Source organism: Aulostomus chinensis, chromosome 14 (assembly GCF_037954235.1).
Source record: "Aulostomus chinensis isolate RoL2024-O1b breed Wild chromosome 14, RoL_Achi_v1.0, whole genome shotgun sequence".
Classification (NCBI taxonomy): domain Eukaryota; kingdom Metazoa; phylum Chordata; class Actinopteri; order Syngnathiformes; family Aulostomidae; genus Aulostomus; species Aulostomus chinensis.
Window position 1 is genome coordinate 23,668,785 of NC_141333.1, and position 17,008 is coordinate 23,685,792.

Here is a 17,008-nt window from a genome sequence, read left to right on the forward strand (position 1 = left end):
AATTCTACTGGCACGCCGTTTATCACTGAGGTCACCCTCAACCTTTCTGACAATGTGTCAATCAAAGCAACCTTATTATCTATGCAAAGGTCAAATTCAAGACACAGCCGTTGTACTGACCACATCACAAGGGGACCTCAATCCTGACACAAGTGGTTAATCAGTCTACAAACATCCATAAAAGACAATATTTACAAAAGGTTGTGCATTCCAGTTTATTTTATATCAAATTTCCCCTTAATCAAACTCTGATGTACAAATTAAAATCGAGTTTTAACATGCATTACAGAATCCTGCGATGGCAGAAGTGAATTTTCAAAATTTAATGACAGTAAAAACCCGTATAGATGCCAACCCCTACCCACGCACTTCCCTGTCCCTCCCTGCACCCCAGGATTAAAACTCAAGATTGAAGGGTTCTCTCAGAGGATGTGGTGATGTAGCAGAGGGGCAAACCTCGGAGAGACTCAGAATGCAACTCATGTCGCCGTGGCCATGTATCACTTGGCACAGACTGCATGCAGCACAGTCAGATAGCGTGGAACCAGCTGCAGAGAAGGTGTGTGTCCTTGTGACAGCAAGTGCTAATGACCAAAACTACACAGCAAACTACACATGGGGGGGGGCTTATTTCTCTCCCTCCGTCACACTGAAAAGATAACGCCACTTACTGCAACACATGCAAACGTGCTGGAGAGCACGACGTGACATTCACATCTAGTGAGATAGGAGGGGGTGTGAAACAGGGTCTTCCCTCTCCTCGGGCTCTGAGAAGCTGCAGCGAGGATGCAGAGGGAGGGGTCACCTAACGACTCTCAACAGAAAACCATCCTGCACGATTGCATCGTAGGTCCTCACACTGTAAACATTGACCTGTTAAAGCTGAGAGCTAAGCTACTGCGCTAGTTTAGGCTCACGTCTTCGCAACATCGGAGTGAAAGTGTGGTGTCCTTCTAACTACCGCGCATTAATCACTAACTACAAAGTGTCTCTGCTCGAATGAAAAGCAGCAGCATGTGACCATTGATCCTCTCCCCAACCTCAACCCACGCACGCACGCACACACACACACACACACACACACACACACACACACACACACAATTAACCCAAAGTTACATTCCTACTAAGCTTTGTCACAGCACACAGAGGACAGTCCCTGGATCATCTGGGGTCTAACAGTGACGAAGAAGCCCTGTTGCACTCCGACATCCTGACTTTCTGACTGCGCCTGTCTGGGGTCACAGTCAAGACAGGTGGAGCAGATGCAGCGCACCTCCTCAGGGACGGGACAATACAGTGTCAGAGGTGGGACAAATCGGGAGGCTTAAGGCACTTCAAGTCCTGATAACTGGGCAGGGGACGATGGTTACATCGGGCTTGAGTGAAAACTCGGGCTACATTTGGGTTCGTTCCTCTGTGTGTGTGTGTTTCAAAAGGTAGACAAAAGCAAAAAGGCAAAGAAGAATAGAAAAAGAAAACTCAAACCTGATGAAGCAGAGGTAACAGGGAGGCGAGGACCTGTTCTTGTGTGTTCGTGAATGAATGAGGTGACACACGCTTGCATGTTATTTTTTGTTGTTGTTGTTTTGCAAGTTCTACCATTGTGCAGTATTTGCTTTGTGTGTAACCTTGGCACCTAAAAATAAAACATGCTCCTGAGCTCCCCCTCAGTTGGCACTGACGGCCCGCCACCACTCATCTTGCATAAGGCTCCGGACCCTTAACATCCTCCACAAATTGTCAACCCATCCAGAGTCAAAGAAAATAAAACACAGCAAAGAAAAAGAGTAAAATCCAGCACGAGGCTGCCTGTCAGCCAGTGAAGAGGGCAAAGTGCTGACCATGGCACTGCTTCTTTCTGATCTGCTGAGGCTGGGATCTGTCTTGTGTCTTGGACAGAGCTGGCCGCACCGTGCCCCATGGCTACACTGTCACCAGGGGTCAAAGGTTAAATCACAGGCAGAGTGGCTTTGCTATCAGGGCTTCCATGCGTCTGCATAAGTGGCACTGAGAGTAGTGTTAAAAAAAAACAAAAAGCAAAAGAGGACGAGGGCGCACGCACGAGGAGGCTCTAGAGGAACTGACCAGTGCTGCTGTACATCACAAACGACTGGGCTGGACTATAAAGTGCATACTTAACCCCACCCCCCCCAAGTGCTCGTGTGTGGAGGTGTCCCTGTACAAGTGTACATGTATCTGTAGTCCCTCTAGAGCAGCTAACGTGACCTCTAGCGATTGCATGACTGTGGAGAAGAGTGCAGGAGACTTTAAAATATTATCTTACAGCGGAAATTACAACTATGGAACAAATCTTTACAATACGAATATGTCTGTGTAGATACATTGGCAAACATGAGCAGAAAATTGTTAAAACACAACCCAAACGCATCCTCCACCTCGATGTCATTCTGAGTGAATGAATGAATAAAAGGATCAACTGAAGTCATCCGTGATTGTAGAAGGTTCTGCACTTCCCCCGTAATCAACTCTGACGCCCTTAATGATAATGCATCTCCATCATTGCCTTGGCTGGTCTGAAAGGAAGTAATTTATGATTTATTCATAGCTCCTCCGTTGCCGCAGCGACCGGGAGAATAAGTGTTCTGATTGGCATGATGTGGAGTCCAAACAGTCCTGTTCCAATCAGAGGCAAAGTGCAGCCCTTTTCCATTGGCTGCCTGCAGCTCTGCCGCCGCTCCTTTGGAGGGATCCTGCCGGTCAGAGGGGCTAGGGGTCGACATCGTCCAGATCACTCTTCGAATCGCCGAGCATCATGGGTGACTCGGACCCCTGTCAGAGAGAAAAGGTGCATATTCAGGAGTGAGGCGTTTATGTGAAGAAAAGTGCCAGGCAGGGAAAGTGGGACTGAGATTTGTGAACACTCTCATTATGTGCAGTTTCCATGCTGGCGCCAGAACACGTCTGACAGTCCTCTGTGTGTGTGTGTGTGTGTGTGTGTGTGTGTGTGTGTGTGTGTGTGTGTGGGCCCTCTGACAGGCACAGCAGGAGCCAGAAAAAGAATGAAACAGATCCAAATCCACCGTTAATAACAACCGTGGGAGGTGAAAACCTGCCTTTACAGCTCTCGACAGAAACCTGAGTGATGTTCCAATTCTGGTCCATTCTTCTCGGCTCGCTAGTGTCAACGGAACATGTGTTGTTTCTGATGTGATGAGTCACTCAGGATTCGTGTGCTACCTGTCGCAGGCTGCGGTCCACGTTCTCATTCGCCGGGCTCCCATCAGAGCCATTGCTGCTGCCAGACTGCTCCTTCTCGTTTAACAACGCTGTGGCGTAGGCCAGGGTGTCCTGCACAGACACAGACATGCGGTGAGACAGGGGGGCGGTGAGGGGAAGGAGTCAGGGTATACTGATGTGGTGGAACCGAAGGGGGTCGTATCAAGCCTTTAGCCACTTGTGTGTGTACCTGGGCAGAGATGGTGCGCTGGAAAGTTTTATTGGTTGATGTCTCATTGGAGACGTTGCTCTGTGGAGTCCAGTAATGTTCCGTCATCTGAGGGCAGAAAGACACAATCAGCATCACAAACACGTGCTTGAACCTGTCGCTGCAGTCAGTCAGGCTGGAGGTTCAGAGGAGGGCGATAAAGACAGGGCGACACCTGCGTCTTGAACTCATAATCTTAGATGGCGAAGGCGAGTCATGATCTTGGTGAACTACCTGCCAAGCAAAGAGTCAAAAACAGCTTCACATGATGAGTGGGACCAGCGCAGGGCGGCGCGTACAGGCTGATGAGTCCAGGATGACTCTGTAGGTGCACTGGTATCTAAAGATGCTCCACTTCCGCCGATCACACAATTAAAGATTCTATCAATAATCAGGTTTTTGAAATAAACTGCCTAATACCCTGACGACAACATTTTGTTACCCGTTTCCTTGACCATTTTAGAATATTTATATTATACTTATCATATTTGAGTGAGAACTCATTGAAGCTATTTTTGCGCTGCAGCCTCAAGTTTTGATAAATGAAAAATCTGCCTGGACTGTTAGTGGAAGAAAGTGTGACGACGCAGGCCAGCAAAGTTGGAACTGATTGAGGGACAATGGAGGGAGGAGTAGAGCTGAATTGGTTTATACAATTTTGATAGGCTTCATAATTCCTGCCAGCTGGAAACATCAGAAAATGTCTCATTGGGCCTACGCTTAGCTGAATATCCACGCACGGCTGATTCACTATGAATGATCGAAGTTTTAGCCAGAAGTGGACGCATGTATCCTGCAATTGAGTGCAGATTTCCTTCAAGGAAGAAGAGGATGAAGAACAGAGTGTTGTCTTTGGTGGCACAACAATGAGTCGCTTGCCTTCTTCTGCAGCCACTGCACTGCCCAGCTCCAGTGACCAGACAAGTCCTTGAAGTAATCCTTGGCTGGAGGACACCTGGTGGGACATTGACAGGAGACCAATTAGACCACGACTGCGTGACTGAGCGAGAGCTTTAGCTACTGCAGGAGGATCAGATTCCGTTACACTGCTGAGGTTTCACTCACTTCTGGGCTAAAGTGACCAGGAACTTCACACACTGGTAGCAGCGCCTGCTGTCGACGTTGTTGCTCTGGTGCATCAAAGCTGGGAGGAGGAAAAAAAGATGCTCTCTATATTTCAGCACTCACAGGAAGTAGCCGAGAAGCTTCCTACCCACAACAGCCAGACTTACCCAGCAGGCCTTTCTCCGACTCAAACGCATACTTCAGTCTCTGGGACTGAAGAGGGTCTTCCACCACCTGAAGGGGAAGAATTCATCTTATCACTGATCAAAGAGTTAGAAGTGATGGATCAGTGCGTTAGCCGACTCACTAGTAACTCCTGCAGCATCTGAAAGATGTTCTTCAGTTCGTGAGGCGGCGCCGTCTCCAGCTGGGTCTACGAGACACACCCAAGGTTGCAAATGACTCCAGGGATCATACACAGGTTCACCAATAAATTACATGTTCATAAATCTACACAGTCAATGTCAAACATCACCAGCGTACATTTAACTAGCTACGAGAGCTATGAGAGAGCATCAAAATGAACAGCGTGCTACATTTACGCTACTATACAGCCACTTGTGATGCTAATTTCTACCACATTTTTTAGCTTTACTTAGTGTCCTTTTTCTAATTCAATGACTCTCCTGGGTTTATCACGACTGTGAGGACCCAAACATGTCTGACAGCTCTCACAGGTGTCTCTTAGAGGTTACCTTGAGTAGCTGCAGCACGCCGAGGGAGAAGGGCTCATTACAGTACGAGCTGTAGGTCACCATGTCGATGAGGAGAGACAGGGGGCCGGAGAGCTCCCGCATGGCGAACATCACCTTGTGGAGAGCATCAAAACAGGTTTTTCCTAATCAGTAACTCACCATCTCATATTTGCATCCATATATAACAAGAACGCCATTTGTGTCATCGACCACCATCAAAGTAAGTGTCAGTGAAGATGTGCGTTACCTCTAGAAGGTAAGGCTGCCCCTCTGGAGTGAAGACGGAGGCCAGGATGTCTGAGTGGAGGGGGAGGAGCTGGGTAGAGGATGGGATGCTGCTCACATGCAGTTTAAACCCTTCAGGAGCTACGACGAACACAGAAGGAATGAAAGAATCAGCTGATCAGAGGAAATAACCTGCACCCCGCTGTGTATGTTCACGCCTGTGAGCTGACGGCGGTGGTCTCACCGTGCGTCCGCTGGGAACTGAGGTCAGAGTGCAGGGTGATGAGGGCCAGGGTGCTGTGGAGGTGGAGGAACTCTCGAGCCTGAGCGGGACTCCACCGTCGGTTCTACAGACACAGACAGCAAAACAAACCAAATAAAAGGATAATTTTACCACTTTTCGATACAAATTAATTGTGTTTCTAAGGCACATTAAAAAATTAAGATTAGGTCATGGGATTGGAATTATCAGTCCTACGAATAAAATGTGGTATTATTTTCAGTATGTAGTATTATTATGCAGCTCAACCTGGTTATTTTGCCTATTAGGTCCCAACAGGAAAATGAGCATCCGGCGATACGCTGAGTGTTTCAACAACAACTGACCGGGTCCACAACCCTGAGAGAGAGCAGAAACAAGAAGAACTCATGTCATATTTGTTCATGCAGACCTGAAACAGCAGTAAATGTATCTGTTGTCTTTTACCCTCTGAGCAAAGTTACTGAAAAGGCTGAAGTACTGTGCACAGTTCTTCACATTCTCAGGAACATCTTTGTCCAGTAAGGAGAGCAGAGCGTCAGTCAGGCCGTCCACTCCCGGGTCGCCGAAGTGAACAGCGCTCTCCAGGGTCTTCTCAAGGATGGAGGCCACCACCACCCTCACCTCCCTCACGCTGCACTCCAACAAACAAACCCTGAGGAGGGAGGAGGCAGAGGATGAGTGAAGGCTCAAACAGAGAAACAACTTAACAACACAGTTTATGCACCAAACCACAACTCTTTCTCTGGGACATTCACACTGATGACTGAGTCTTTAAGAGAGAAGAACAGCAGTTGATTTAGTACATTTGCATAAATGACTATGCAACATGGGTGTTTTACATCAGAGTGTTAAATACAAGGAGGGGAAAATGCAAAAAGGTTAATGTAGAAAAAGCACAGGGACGGCGTAGCACAGAGGGAGAGTGGCTGTTCAGCAACCGCAGGGTCGCTGGTTCGATCCTCACTTCCCTCAGTGACCACGTCCAAGTGTCCTTGAGCAAGATACTGAGCCCCTGATTGCTCCTGATGGCTCTGCGAAGGACTGGTGACCCGTACAGGGTGAACCCCACCTCTCATCCAATGTCAGCTGGGATAGGCTCCATCCCCCCACCAACCCTTAACACATAAGCAGTGTAGAAAATGGACGGATGGATAGAAAAAGCACTGTGGTTTCACAAGCCAGAGCATAATTTCAGCGACTGATTTGTGTCTGTATAGAACAGGAGTGAAGGGAGGGCGTCGACTGACCTGGCGTAGCGCACAGACGGCTGCTGTTATTGGGTGGCGAGGGGGGAAGCATTAGTGAAGTGAAAGAATGCGGAGAGAAACACCATCTTTCCCACTCATGTCAACATTTTTGGTAAGAAAAAAAATCCAAATATTTCACCAGTCCAGCAACTTTCCTACGCGCCTTTATGTTTACATTCCAGAGCTGATCAGCATCTGGTCAGTGAGCAACACACACACACACACACACACACACACACACACACACACACACACACACACACACACTCTACAGAGCAACTCTACTGTGCACGTTTGTGTAATTATGGAGAGGTGAGGAGGGTTTGAAAGCTTCAACTCCCAGGTATGTGCAGGCTTTAGTCGCTGCAGCGGTGCTACAATGGGGAGGTTTGAGCCTGGCCAGGAAGTTGAATGTGCATTGATTAGAATGAAGGTGCAACACCGGCGGCAGCAGCCAAGAATGTAGGATAGCATATCAGTGGGGCAGCTAGAAAAATGCTGCAGTGATTGAACCCCCGCCAAGACTCGGGGCTAACACAGCCCACCTACAACCACCGCTGCTCCAGGAAACGCGTCTGGCTCAGTCGATTGTGCTCCTTTCTGCTGCAGAGTTGAAACGGTGGCGGAGTTCAGCTGCAGTCCAGGAACTGACATTTACCCTCTACCTTTTTCTACAGCAGGTGGACAGGAAACCCCACTGTGTTTTTGACCAACTCTGAACCAGAAACTGAATCAAAAGTTAGGACTCGATGTTCACATGCCAGGTTTCTCAGAGCACCGGTGTCTTTGGCCTGGTTTCCACAAAAGCACTTCACCCAGCGTCTTTTTTCCAGAACGTCTGGGCAGTTTTTGTGTGCTTCTAGTTGAAATTTAACTTTTAACAAGGTGACTATGTCATCAAGGTCACCAACGGATCAGGACGCGGAAAGTCACAAATGGAAAGTCTGGTTCTGACACTTCATGTTGCTGTGAGTGTTGTGCAGCAGTCCTCTGCATCCTGCACTAACATCCTCCTCCTCCTCTCTCTGGCTGTCAGACTGGTGATGGTGGGGCATCACATTTTGACGCTCATTACTAGAAACTACGACGTCAAAACGTCATTCTAGCTAAGAGGACACAGGATGCTTGAGTGCAGCCTCATCCCACCACCAGCTCTGCAGGTTGAGCAGCTTGCCAAGCACTGACCGGGTGATCTCTCTTCCCTCGGGCCCGACCAGGTACTGCACCATCCACTGGCACGCTTCACTGCTCTTGGACAGTAAAACCTCCACTGTGGCCATCCATTCCTCTGTGTCCACCCTGCAGAGTATAAAAGATGAACGTGTGTGAGAGGAGCGCTACTGCTGCTGCTCGGGCCTGATAACATGTGGCCTGTGCTCGTACCGGAGTTTCTTTTTGGTGTGCAGGTACGTGTGGAAGAGGAAGTGAACAGCCAGCTGGAGACTCTCTTTAGCCATGGCCTGGTAGTTGGGATGTTTCAGCTTTGTCTGTAACACACACACACACACACACACACACACACACACACACACACACACACACACACACACACACACACTCTCAATTACTTTGACAAAATCCTTCTCAATGATCACAAACACGTACGTTGTATCGCACATGATTCATGTGATTTCATGCTGTTTTAATTCATGATCTTGTGTTTCAGAAGTCCTGCTCTAACGTGCGATTTGTTCAGTTCCTCTGTTCTTCTTTCATGTACACTAACTGATCTAAATAGATCAAAGTGAAAGGACCAGATGATGACAGAAGGATGAAATTGAGGAAATTAACAAAATTCTGCTAAATACAAAGAAATCTTAATGTTCCTATGACTTTGATGACTCAAATATTTTAGTTGTAAGAAGTAACAAGTAACAAGAATGAGGTGAATTACTGTTGAACAGAAAGGGTAAAAGTAAACACGAGTGTTTGCATTTGTGTTCCTGAAGCTTGAAATCTGCGGACCAAGACAAAGAGCAGAGAGACGTACCGCGTTGACGGAGGCCAGCGAGAGGGTGAAGTTGAAGTAGTCGCTGTTGTAGACGTCTCTGTTCCTCATGAACTTGAGATTCTCATCTCTCACAATCTACGGCAGACATAAACAGAGAGGTGAGCTCCTTCTGCAGTCACTAAACCACTGGGCCGTCTCTGACGATGAGCTCATGTGGAGAGACGACAGACATTCCTCTCTAAGGCCTCCAGGTTACCTGATAGATGCTGGCGGGCATCTTCTCCACAAACAGCCCCTTCTTCTCTCCCTTGCGGACCAGGCGGGTGAGGAGGGTGAGGCGGTCGTTGTTGGCTCTGGGGGGGCGAGGAGAGGACTGAGGCGAAACATCAGGGGAGGACGGGGCAGATCTGGAAAATACAGAACACACAGCTGAGTGAGTGTTTTCTCCCCAAAAGATGAATGACATTTAAACGTGATGGCTGGAAACCTGCATACTCTACTGTCATTCAGCCTTATCCTAAATATTTTAAAAGAACTGAATTAATTCAACTTAAATATTCTATGAGGACCAGCTGCCTTCTGTGTGACAGCTGATAGGAGCCCAAAGAAACGATAAGCAACCTGGTGATGATGAGAAATCTGAGCCTGTCGAGCACAGACGGCCTGAGATGTGTGCACTGATGGACGGAAAGATTTATTTTGAATGCATAAAGACGATAAAAGTCAACACTTGATGACCTGTCCTCCTTAAGTCATTGATGGTTTATTTATTCATCTCACCTCATACTCAATATCTAATAAAATTATCAAATTCTATACTTTGTACACACATGCATACGCCCACGTATCCAAAAGTCAAATATCTACAAACTGACATCCTTATTTACATAAAAACTATCATCAAATACATAAACTCCTCCCAACCTATGAAAACCATCACATTAAACTGGTTTATGTTTGGATTTTGCTTTAACTTCACACACACACACACACACACACACACACACACACACACCCCCAGTACAAAGAGAGTCCACTCACAGTGTCAGGTCCTCAGCCTCCTGCCTCATGATGCTGACTCGGCTCTTCTTAGGAAGAACAGGGGAGTTTTGCTCGCTGATCTTCTGATAGAACAACATGTAGGCGTTCCAATATCTCCTCCGTAGGTCAGGGTATGGGTTGGCTACACACACACACACAAACACACATGCACAAGCACACGCTAAAGGTTAATCTTCATTCAACCTTTGCATTCTTGTGTCTTCACTTTGATGTAGAACTGCAGAGTTTGACACTGAAAGCTGCTCTCACATTTTCAGGTTCAGCTGCTGAAGGCTGGTAGAAGGTAGAATAAAAATGACCTGCTGACTGGCTTGATTTATCACTGCAGCAGAAAATGTACTTTTGACCTTTTTTTTCTAACAGACCATAAAATACTGTATGTCATTATTAGAGGTGAGTATTTGGATCAGGCCTTTATATTCAGCGCAGTCATGCAGGTTATCATCAAAGAAGTCCCACTGATACTCACACTGGTCATAAACCTTGGGGCGATATTCTCCTCCGAAGCACTCGTACTCCAGGCTTTCATCATTCATATCAAACTCCTCCACCATGTTGTCGTTGAACTTGTACCAACGTCCGCGAGCACTACCACTGAACAGGAGAGAGGAGCGGGGAACGTCTCACTATTTATTTGAAACTGAATGAAGGATAAAAAATACTTGCAACCTTCAGAGATATCAGTCACGAGACTGGGATGGAAAAGCAGATTAACAGCCTGAATTTAAAATATGACTGCAGTTGCACCAGTGCAGAGGCTGAAAATAATACCTAGTTAATTCTGGTGGGTCTATGCAGCATGACTTCACAGTAGTAGGAGGTTTTTCTATTCGAAACTTCATTGTTCTCTGAATTAATGTAGAATTACTATAAAGAATAACTGACGTCAAAGCAAATCCAGATGATGTTCAACAGCCTCTTGAAAAAAATCATCATCCTGAGAACAAATCTGCTGTAGTCTAAAAGCAGGGATGGGGATGAGTGTGGGAGCTTTCTGCTGCAGCTGTGCAGCGAGCATGGCGGCCCATCAGAACCAGACAGGAGCCCACACACGCTACATTCATGTGCCCCGAGGACATCATCTAAAATCTGCCGGGGAAACTAAAACTAAAAGATAAATGTGTTCCACTTATGTCCCTCATGTGTAAAGTAGGAACATGAGCTGGAGAGCACATGAAGCTCCACCAAGAACACGCAAATATACATGTTGTGAATTCTAAAAGAAGTTGGAGGAAGTCTCACCGTCTGTCTTTAATGAAGGAGTAGTAGTGCCCAGCATGCGCCTGGCCACTGTGGACAACAACTCCCACCAGCTCGTAGTTCTCAGAGATGGTGACTTTCTTCCTGGGTGACCCTCCTGACGTCCCATCGCCTCGCCCCTCTCCTGCCTCTCCACTGCAGTCTTGACGGGCCATTCCAGAGACGGTGTACGGCTCCATGTTCAGCACCCAGGGGAACTGTGCACCACCAATGAGCACACGCTCAAATTAGTGAAACCTTCAAGCAGGACATTTCTATTTGTCTCAACAACCAAGGCTTAGACACAGTGAGCCCCACCAGTTCACTATCACGCTTAGACTTTGTTCATTCCACAGCATCACCAGTGAGCTGGGCGGAGCCAGGATGTGAGCAGTGAACAGAGGGATGTTGAATCTCCCTACCCGAATCTGTTCATCATATTTGATGGAGCGTCCGCTTTCCCAGTCGAAGCCGAAGCGCATGAGGTGGATACAAAGAACACTGGGCAGTGATTTGATACACGTCCTCTTCACCGTGGTCCTCTATCATCGTGAGAACAAACACGTGTTAGTACGCACCATATCAATAAAGTGCAATTAAGGAAGTTGCGCGCCAGCTCACCTTTTCCTTGCATTTCTCACAATAGTAGGCGTTGCTGCCCTCCAGCACCTCTCCTCTGACAAACTGGTCTAAAGAGATCTCCAGACTTTGGCAGGAAGTCACGCCGAGGTTCAGAGCCATGAATGTTTCTTCACGTTCATAACTGTAGGAAGAAAAGTCAAACCTTAACCGCGACGTATTTCTAATTAAAACCACAGTATGGAGTTTTAGGTAACTGGTAATAATACATTAGCTCGGGCTCACCGGTGAGGACAGTCTTTACAAATCTTCTGGTCGGAGAAAATTCCTTGAAATGTGTTTTTGAAGATTTGCTCTCGCCCCATTTTCTGGTGGAGGAGGGGCGTTTCATTATTAACCATCATGAACATTTCTTGATAGTACTACATGTTAGTGCAGGGTCCATATGACAATGCTGCATGTTTTTTAAAGTCGGTGTATATTTTACCTTGAGATGTTCGTCCAGCTGGTCCACCAGACTTGTGAAGAATTCATAAGCATCCTGCTGCTCTCTCACGTAGAGCTCCTTGTTCCACATCTTGAAGATCTGACAGAAATCATTTGTATGTGACTAACTGATGCGCAGTGAAGCAATCATCGCATCATGATGCGGAGAATTCCCTCTAAGTGGTAAAGCTGGAGTTTGCTGTTGACATGTTTAAACTTTAAAATCATACGAACAGTCCTACAGGAATTTTGCAGCATTTTGTGACACATATAGGAGTTTAGCAGCTTGGGCGGACGGTCCAGCTTCGAGAAAACACTGCAGTATCTTATATTTTTACATTACTAGCAAAAAAACAACAACAACAACAAAAAAAACCCAACCCCAAATAACCTCAAAATGTACCAGGTGCAATATGAGAGAAAGGTATCAGGTAAAACGCTGGAAGGAAACTGATGTAGAGCGTCTTGAGTCACTGGTCAGACTGAATGGGATATGAATTAAAAATTCTTCAAGAATTTCATTTCAACTCCTTGATAGAATTATTGCCTCATTAACAATAAGATCAATAGTCTGGATTATTGCCATCAGTGAACGCTTGGACACTGTTGGCTGAACAATGTCAAACCTCTCAACTCCACCGCTGAGGAAGTTTGTGAATGAGTTGTGCAGACCTGCCAGGTACATTGTGAACACACTCTTACTGAAGCTTTTCAAGTGACATACACACAATCAGATGGGCTCAATTTCAACGTCACTAACAGTTTAAAGTGTGACTGTGTTACCATACGTGCGCTAATACCTTCCAGAAGTTCTCGGGTATGTAGTACTGCAGTTTGCTCTCCATCAGGTGCCCGAACAAAGACTGAACCTGGTAGAAGACACTCTCATCTGGCTGGTCGGTGTCATCCTCGATGGACAGGAACGCCTTCAAACCGATGAAAACATCAGCACCGATACTGGCCTCACAGGGCTTCAAAGATCAGGCACCTTCTGGTGAGCTGGCAAAGGAAGCATGAGTACCTCTGGTAGGCCAGGCTGCATGTACAGCTGCTGGAAAACTGCATTCATGTAGCATGTGGCTCCGCCGTTCTTCAAGCCTACGAAACCCGAGACTGAGCGGCTCTCCACTGGAGGCAGAAACTGACAAGGGCGAGAAAGTGAGAGGGTTAGTGTTGACGCCGACCTACATCCAGCATCAAATAACCCTGCAAGAAATACTAGCGTCTCACATCGAACTCCTTAGAGAGCGAAGGGTCCAGCTGGTGGTGCATTGACAGTAGCTCTCTGGTGATCAGTCGCAGGTTGGGGAGAGAGCTGTCTGCCAGCATCACCAGCACCTCGTAGGCTGCCAGCCTGCTGCTGGCGGTGCTGCACCTGACCACACACACAGATGATGGTAAGCCATGGTAGTGTTGCTGGCACAGCCTAGGGCTGTCCCTAATCCCATTTTTTGGGCTTCAAAGCTTCGGTGTTTATCACCTGTGAATAATCAAAGCTTCACCAAATCAACGTTCATTAGAATGCAGATGGCACCAACGATGCAAACGTCTGCCATAGAAATCTCTGGCAAGTGCGACGGCTCAGCAGTGACAGTTTTCAGGTGATTAGCCAAAATTGCAGCAGATTTCTGGCACTCAACATTTTTGTGGTCACCTCTGTAAATTTGGAAGTTCGTGCAGATGCTTTTAAACTGTTGACATCTTAAATGTGTAATGTTCTTGTAAGTCTGACTGCGGAGCCGTCAGGTGTCAACGGCAGGTTCAGTGCATTGCTGGTGACTGCAGATAAGAGCTGCCATCACAAAACTACGAAGTTTAAGTTGTCTAAGAATAAGTAATGATAATTCATGCTTTGCATAATGAAGTATATGCATAATGTTGAACTGCTATGATTGCATCTTTGGGATGATTAATGTAGCCTCATGAAAAAGAAAAAGGAAAAAAAAAAAAGACACTACTGAAAACTTGTTTTATGCGTTGATTACCATGGAACCGAATCAAGCTATGAAGCCCTGAAGCATTCAGGTCAGCAGTACTGCAGTGCTTTCAAAATCTGATCAATATATTGGGACAAAATGCCATACTTGGGGTGGAAGTCGTGGCTGGGGGCTGGGGAAGTTGTAGGATTGGAGCTGTTGATGATGATGCGTGAGGCTCGGAACAGGAAGTCGTCCAACAACTGCTGGATCAGAGATGGACCTGAGGAAAGAGTTCCACATCGTCACATAACACAGTCCTGATCTCACTTAAATGAGCTGGAAGATGTAGAAAACATCAACACTTGTGTGTTCTCACCAAGGTGTTCCTTCTCATTCCCGCAGAGAGAGAGCAAGGTCTTAATGAGCCGGAGGTGTCCTGCCAGGAGGATGTTGTCCGCCTCGCTGGTCTCCATCTCCGAGCTCCAGCTGGGTTCAAAGTTGTCGAGCCAAGAGATTTCATCCTCCAGCATGTTGGCGGTGCTCACTTTCAGCACTTCCATCTCTGAAGCTGCATGAGGACGGTTAAAAGGAGAAATGATTCGAGTGATAATGCAGCTTAAATGTTCTGCATCTTAATTGTCGCCAATGGTGCCATCATGTAACTTTGGTTAATGACTTGTTTAACATCGTGCAGCTCCAAGTCCTGTTAAGAGTGGCGAAAAGTTGACTTACTTGTGAGATCGTCCAGCAGCTGGCACCTGAGGTCAAAGTACTCCGTGCACTGGGACAGCAATCTGAAGACAAGAAGCACGAACCGTGAGAGCACTGCAGCAATGTCATCAATTTTGACCTTATTTCTCTCTGAATGACCTCTGGTTGACGCCTCTCATGACAGAAGTAGGACTCCATAGTGGCAGCTGAGCCGTAAGAACAACCGAGAGGAGAAACAAGTTGGGTTTCTGAACGTCAGGGAAGGCAGACGTGTCCGACTGGCTCAGGGTGTAGAGCTGATCACAAGCTACACGGCGGATCTGACGGAGAACACACGCGTTTATGAACAGAGATATGTTTCCTCCAAAGAGACAGTTGAGAAAATGGTGGGTGGTGTTGTTTACCTCTCCACTGGGAGATCCCAGCAGGACATCGATGATGAAGTCATTGACGGAGGGAAGGTTGTAAAAAGAGGCTGCAACCGAGCACAAGTGTTGGACTAATGAGAGCAATGTGGCGGACATAGTACTTTAACAACATAATACAAAGTACACACTGGGCTGTACATCAAGGCATCAACCCTTCTTGAAACTGAACACAGCAAATCCTCAAAAAGGTGAGGAGTGGGTTTCAATGGTGTGTTCTCTCTTACATAGTTGCTGACAGCGTAGCTGTAGACAGGTAACCAGGAGCGACAGAGCCTCGCGGGCAATGATGGCATCTTTGATGGAGACACTCTGCTGTCTAACGCAAATCCCAGCATGCAAAGCTGTTGGTGTGGTCTCGCCCTCACTGCTGGAGCTGCAGTTACTTCCTGCAAACACACACAATCAGTTTTGCTTTAATTTCTTTAGCTGCTGGTGCTACATGAGTCATGTGCAACGATCCGTGGGAAAACACACCTGGTCACAACTCAGGAATGAAGCTGAACAACAACATTATCAGAACTGTTTACCGTAAACCTTTAATAGGCCTTCAGACAGGTTTGTGAGTCTGTTTTTCTCACCTGAGGACTGCACTGACTGGTTGATGCATTTAGCTCTCCTCCTAACTCTGCTGCTGCAGCTGTTTGAAGGGCTTTGAATGAGCTTCGTCTCTGGTGGATTTGTGACTCCAAATGTTGTGTGGATGTCAGATTAATAAACTAATCATAAATAAATGTAGGACCCTCTTGAAGAATGAGAACTTGCACCTGGCAGAGCAGAACTGAGAGCGTGTTCCAACTCACCGGTACTACTGACTCTGGTACGGACTCCCTGTGGAAGAAGTGAGCTGTGGGTCTCTCTGATTGGCTGCGGGCTTCCAACCAGATCCAGTCGCCCTGCTGCAGCTGCCCAGGTCAGACGCATGAAACAGGCCACAGTAGAGGTGAAGTCCCCCACCTCCATGGTCTAGAATAGAGAGAGCAGAGACGTTTACTATAGAAATGAACCGCTTACTCAACGAATGGCGTTTGGCTGGATCTTCTTCCAGCACCTGAATCGCCACACGAGCAGCAGGTATGATCTCCTCCACTCTTATGGACGAGCGCTCAGACAAAGACATCTGTCTGTAGGAGGATTTCTCTGGAGTCCCACAAAGAGACAGCTGTCGCCCCGTCCGTCCAGCGTTCCGGAACGGACGCGATGACAGCGCCTCCCCATCCCTGATGACATCATCATCCAGCACTGCCGGCATGCTCTGGCCAACCAGAAGGAACCTGTAAGACACAGAACCACTTCAGTATGGAAGCCATAAAATGATAGCTGCCTCAAAATATCCAATGCTGGGTGTGTGAGACGTGTTGCACCTGGCCAACTGAAGGCAGATGGAGTAGACGCCTTGTCTGGTTTCATAGTCCACCTCCGACGGGATGGAATCCCTCTGCATTACATTCACCACCAGACTGCAGAGTAAACACAGACGACTGTCATCAACATGAGAAAGATTTATCGGGATTGCTCGAGGAGAGTAAGAGACTTGCTGTAAAGCATTTAAAAAAACAAAACAAAACGTACACACGTTTGTCCATTCCCATTCACAAACAGTAGTAAAAAAACAGCAGAAGAGCAGCGTGTCAGCACTAAAAATCAGATCTTCAAGGTATTTTGGATTCAAACAGAGATAAAGTGGTGGAGTA

General features: G+C 47.0%; 1 protein-coding gene across 2 annotated transcripts in view; it reads right to left on the reverse strand.

The window, feature by feature from the left end:
• Nucleotides 1–211: 211 nt before the first annotated feature.
• The window catches only part of usp24 (ubiquitin specific peptidase 24), a 34,712-nt gene continuing 17,915 nt past the window's right edge, over nt 212–17,008 (reverse strand). For both annotated transcript variants that reach the window (XM_086224788.1, XM_086224787.1), the window contains 35 exons: nt 16,679–16,774; nt 16,366–16,588; nt 16,118–16,280; nt 15,542–15,703; nt 15,294–15,364; nt 15,049–15,209; nt 14,911–14,972; nt 14,555–14,746; nt 14,344–14,458; nt 13,490–13,634; nt 13,281–13,400; nt 13,060–13,185; nt 12,261–12,359; nt 12,059–12,141; nt 11,816–11,957; nt 11,617–11,736; nt 11,198–11,412; nt 10,425–10,549; nt 9,935–10,076; nt 9,150–9,300; nt 8,933–9,028; nt 8,326–8,429; nt 8,128–8,241; nt 6,140–6,347; nt 5,963–6,052; nt 5,678–5,780; nt 5,456–5,574; nt 5,209–5,322; nt 4,821–4,886; nt 4,681–4,747; nt 4,514–4,592; nt 4,328–4,403; nt 3,431–3,517; nt 3,202–3,312; nt 212–2,793 (listed from right to left, as the gene is read on the reverse strand). In XM_086224788.1, the coding sequence (XP_086080914.1) occupies nt 2,731–2,793; nt 3,202–3,312; nt 3,431–3,517; nt 4,328–4,403; nt 4,514–4,592; nt 4,681–4,747; nt 4,821–4,886; nt 5,209–5,322; nt 5,456–5,574; nt 5,678–5,780; nt 5,963–6,052; nt 6,140–6,347; nt 8,128–8,241; nt 8,326–8,429; nt 8,933–9,028; nt 9,150–9,300; nt 9,935–10,076; nt 10,425–10,549; nt 11,198–11,412; nt 11,617–11,736; nt 11,816–11,957; nt 12,059–12,141; nt 12,261–12,359; nt 13,060–13,185; nt 13,281–13,400; nt 13,490–13,634; nt 14,344–14,458; nt 14,555–14,746; nt 14,911–14,972; nt 15,049–15,209; nt 15,294–15,364; nt 15,542–15,703; nt 16,118–16,280; nt 16,366–16,588; nt 16,679–16,774 (4,210 nt within the window). In that variant the 3' untranslated portion in view covers nt 212–2,730. The remainder of the gene's footprint in view (nt 2,794–3,201; nt 3,313–3,430; nt 3,518–4,327; nt 4,404–4,513; nt 4,593–4,680; nt 4,748–4,820; nt 4,887–5,208; nt 5,323–5,455; nt 5,575–5,677; nt 5,781–5,962; nt 6,053–6,139; nt 6,348–8,127; nt 8,242–8,325; nt 8,430–8,932; nt 9,029–9,149; nt 9,301–9,934; nt 10,077–10,424; nt 10,550–11,197; nt 11,413–11,616; nt 11,737–11,815; nt 11,958–12,058; nt 12,142–12,260; nt 12,360–13,059; nt 13,186–13,280; nt 13,401–13,489; nt 13,635–14,343; nt 14,459–14,554; nt 14,747–14,910; nt 14,973–15,048; nt 15,210–15,293; nt 15,365–15,541; nt 15,704–16,117; nt 16,281–16,365; nt 16,589–16,678; nt 16,775–17,008) is intronic.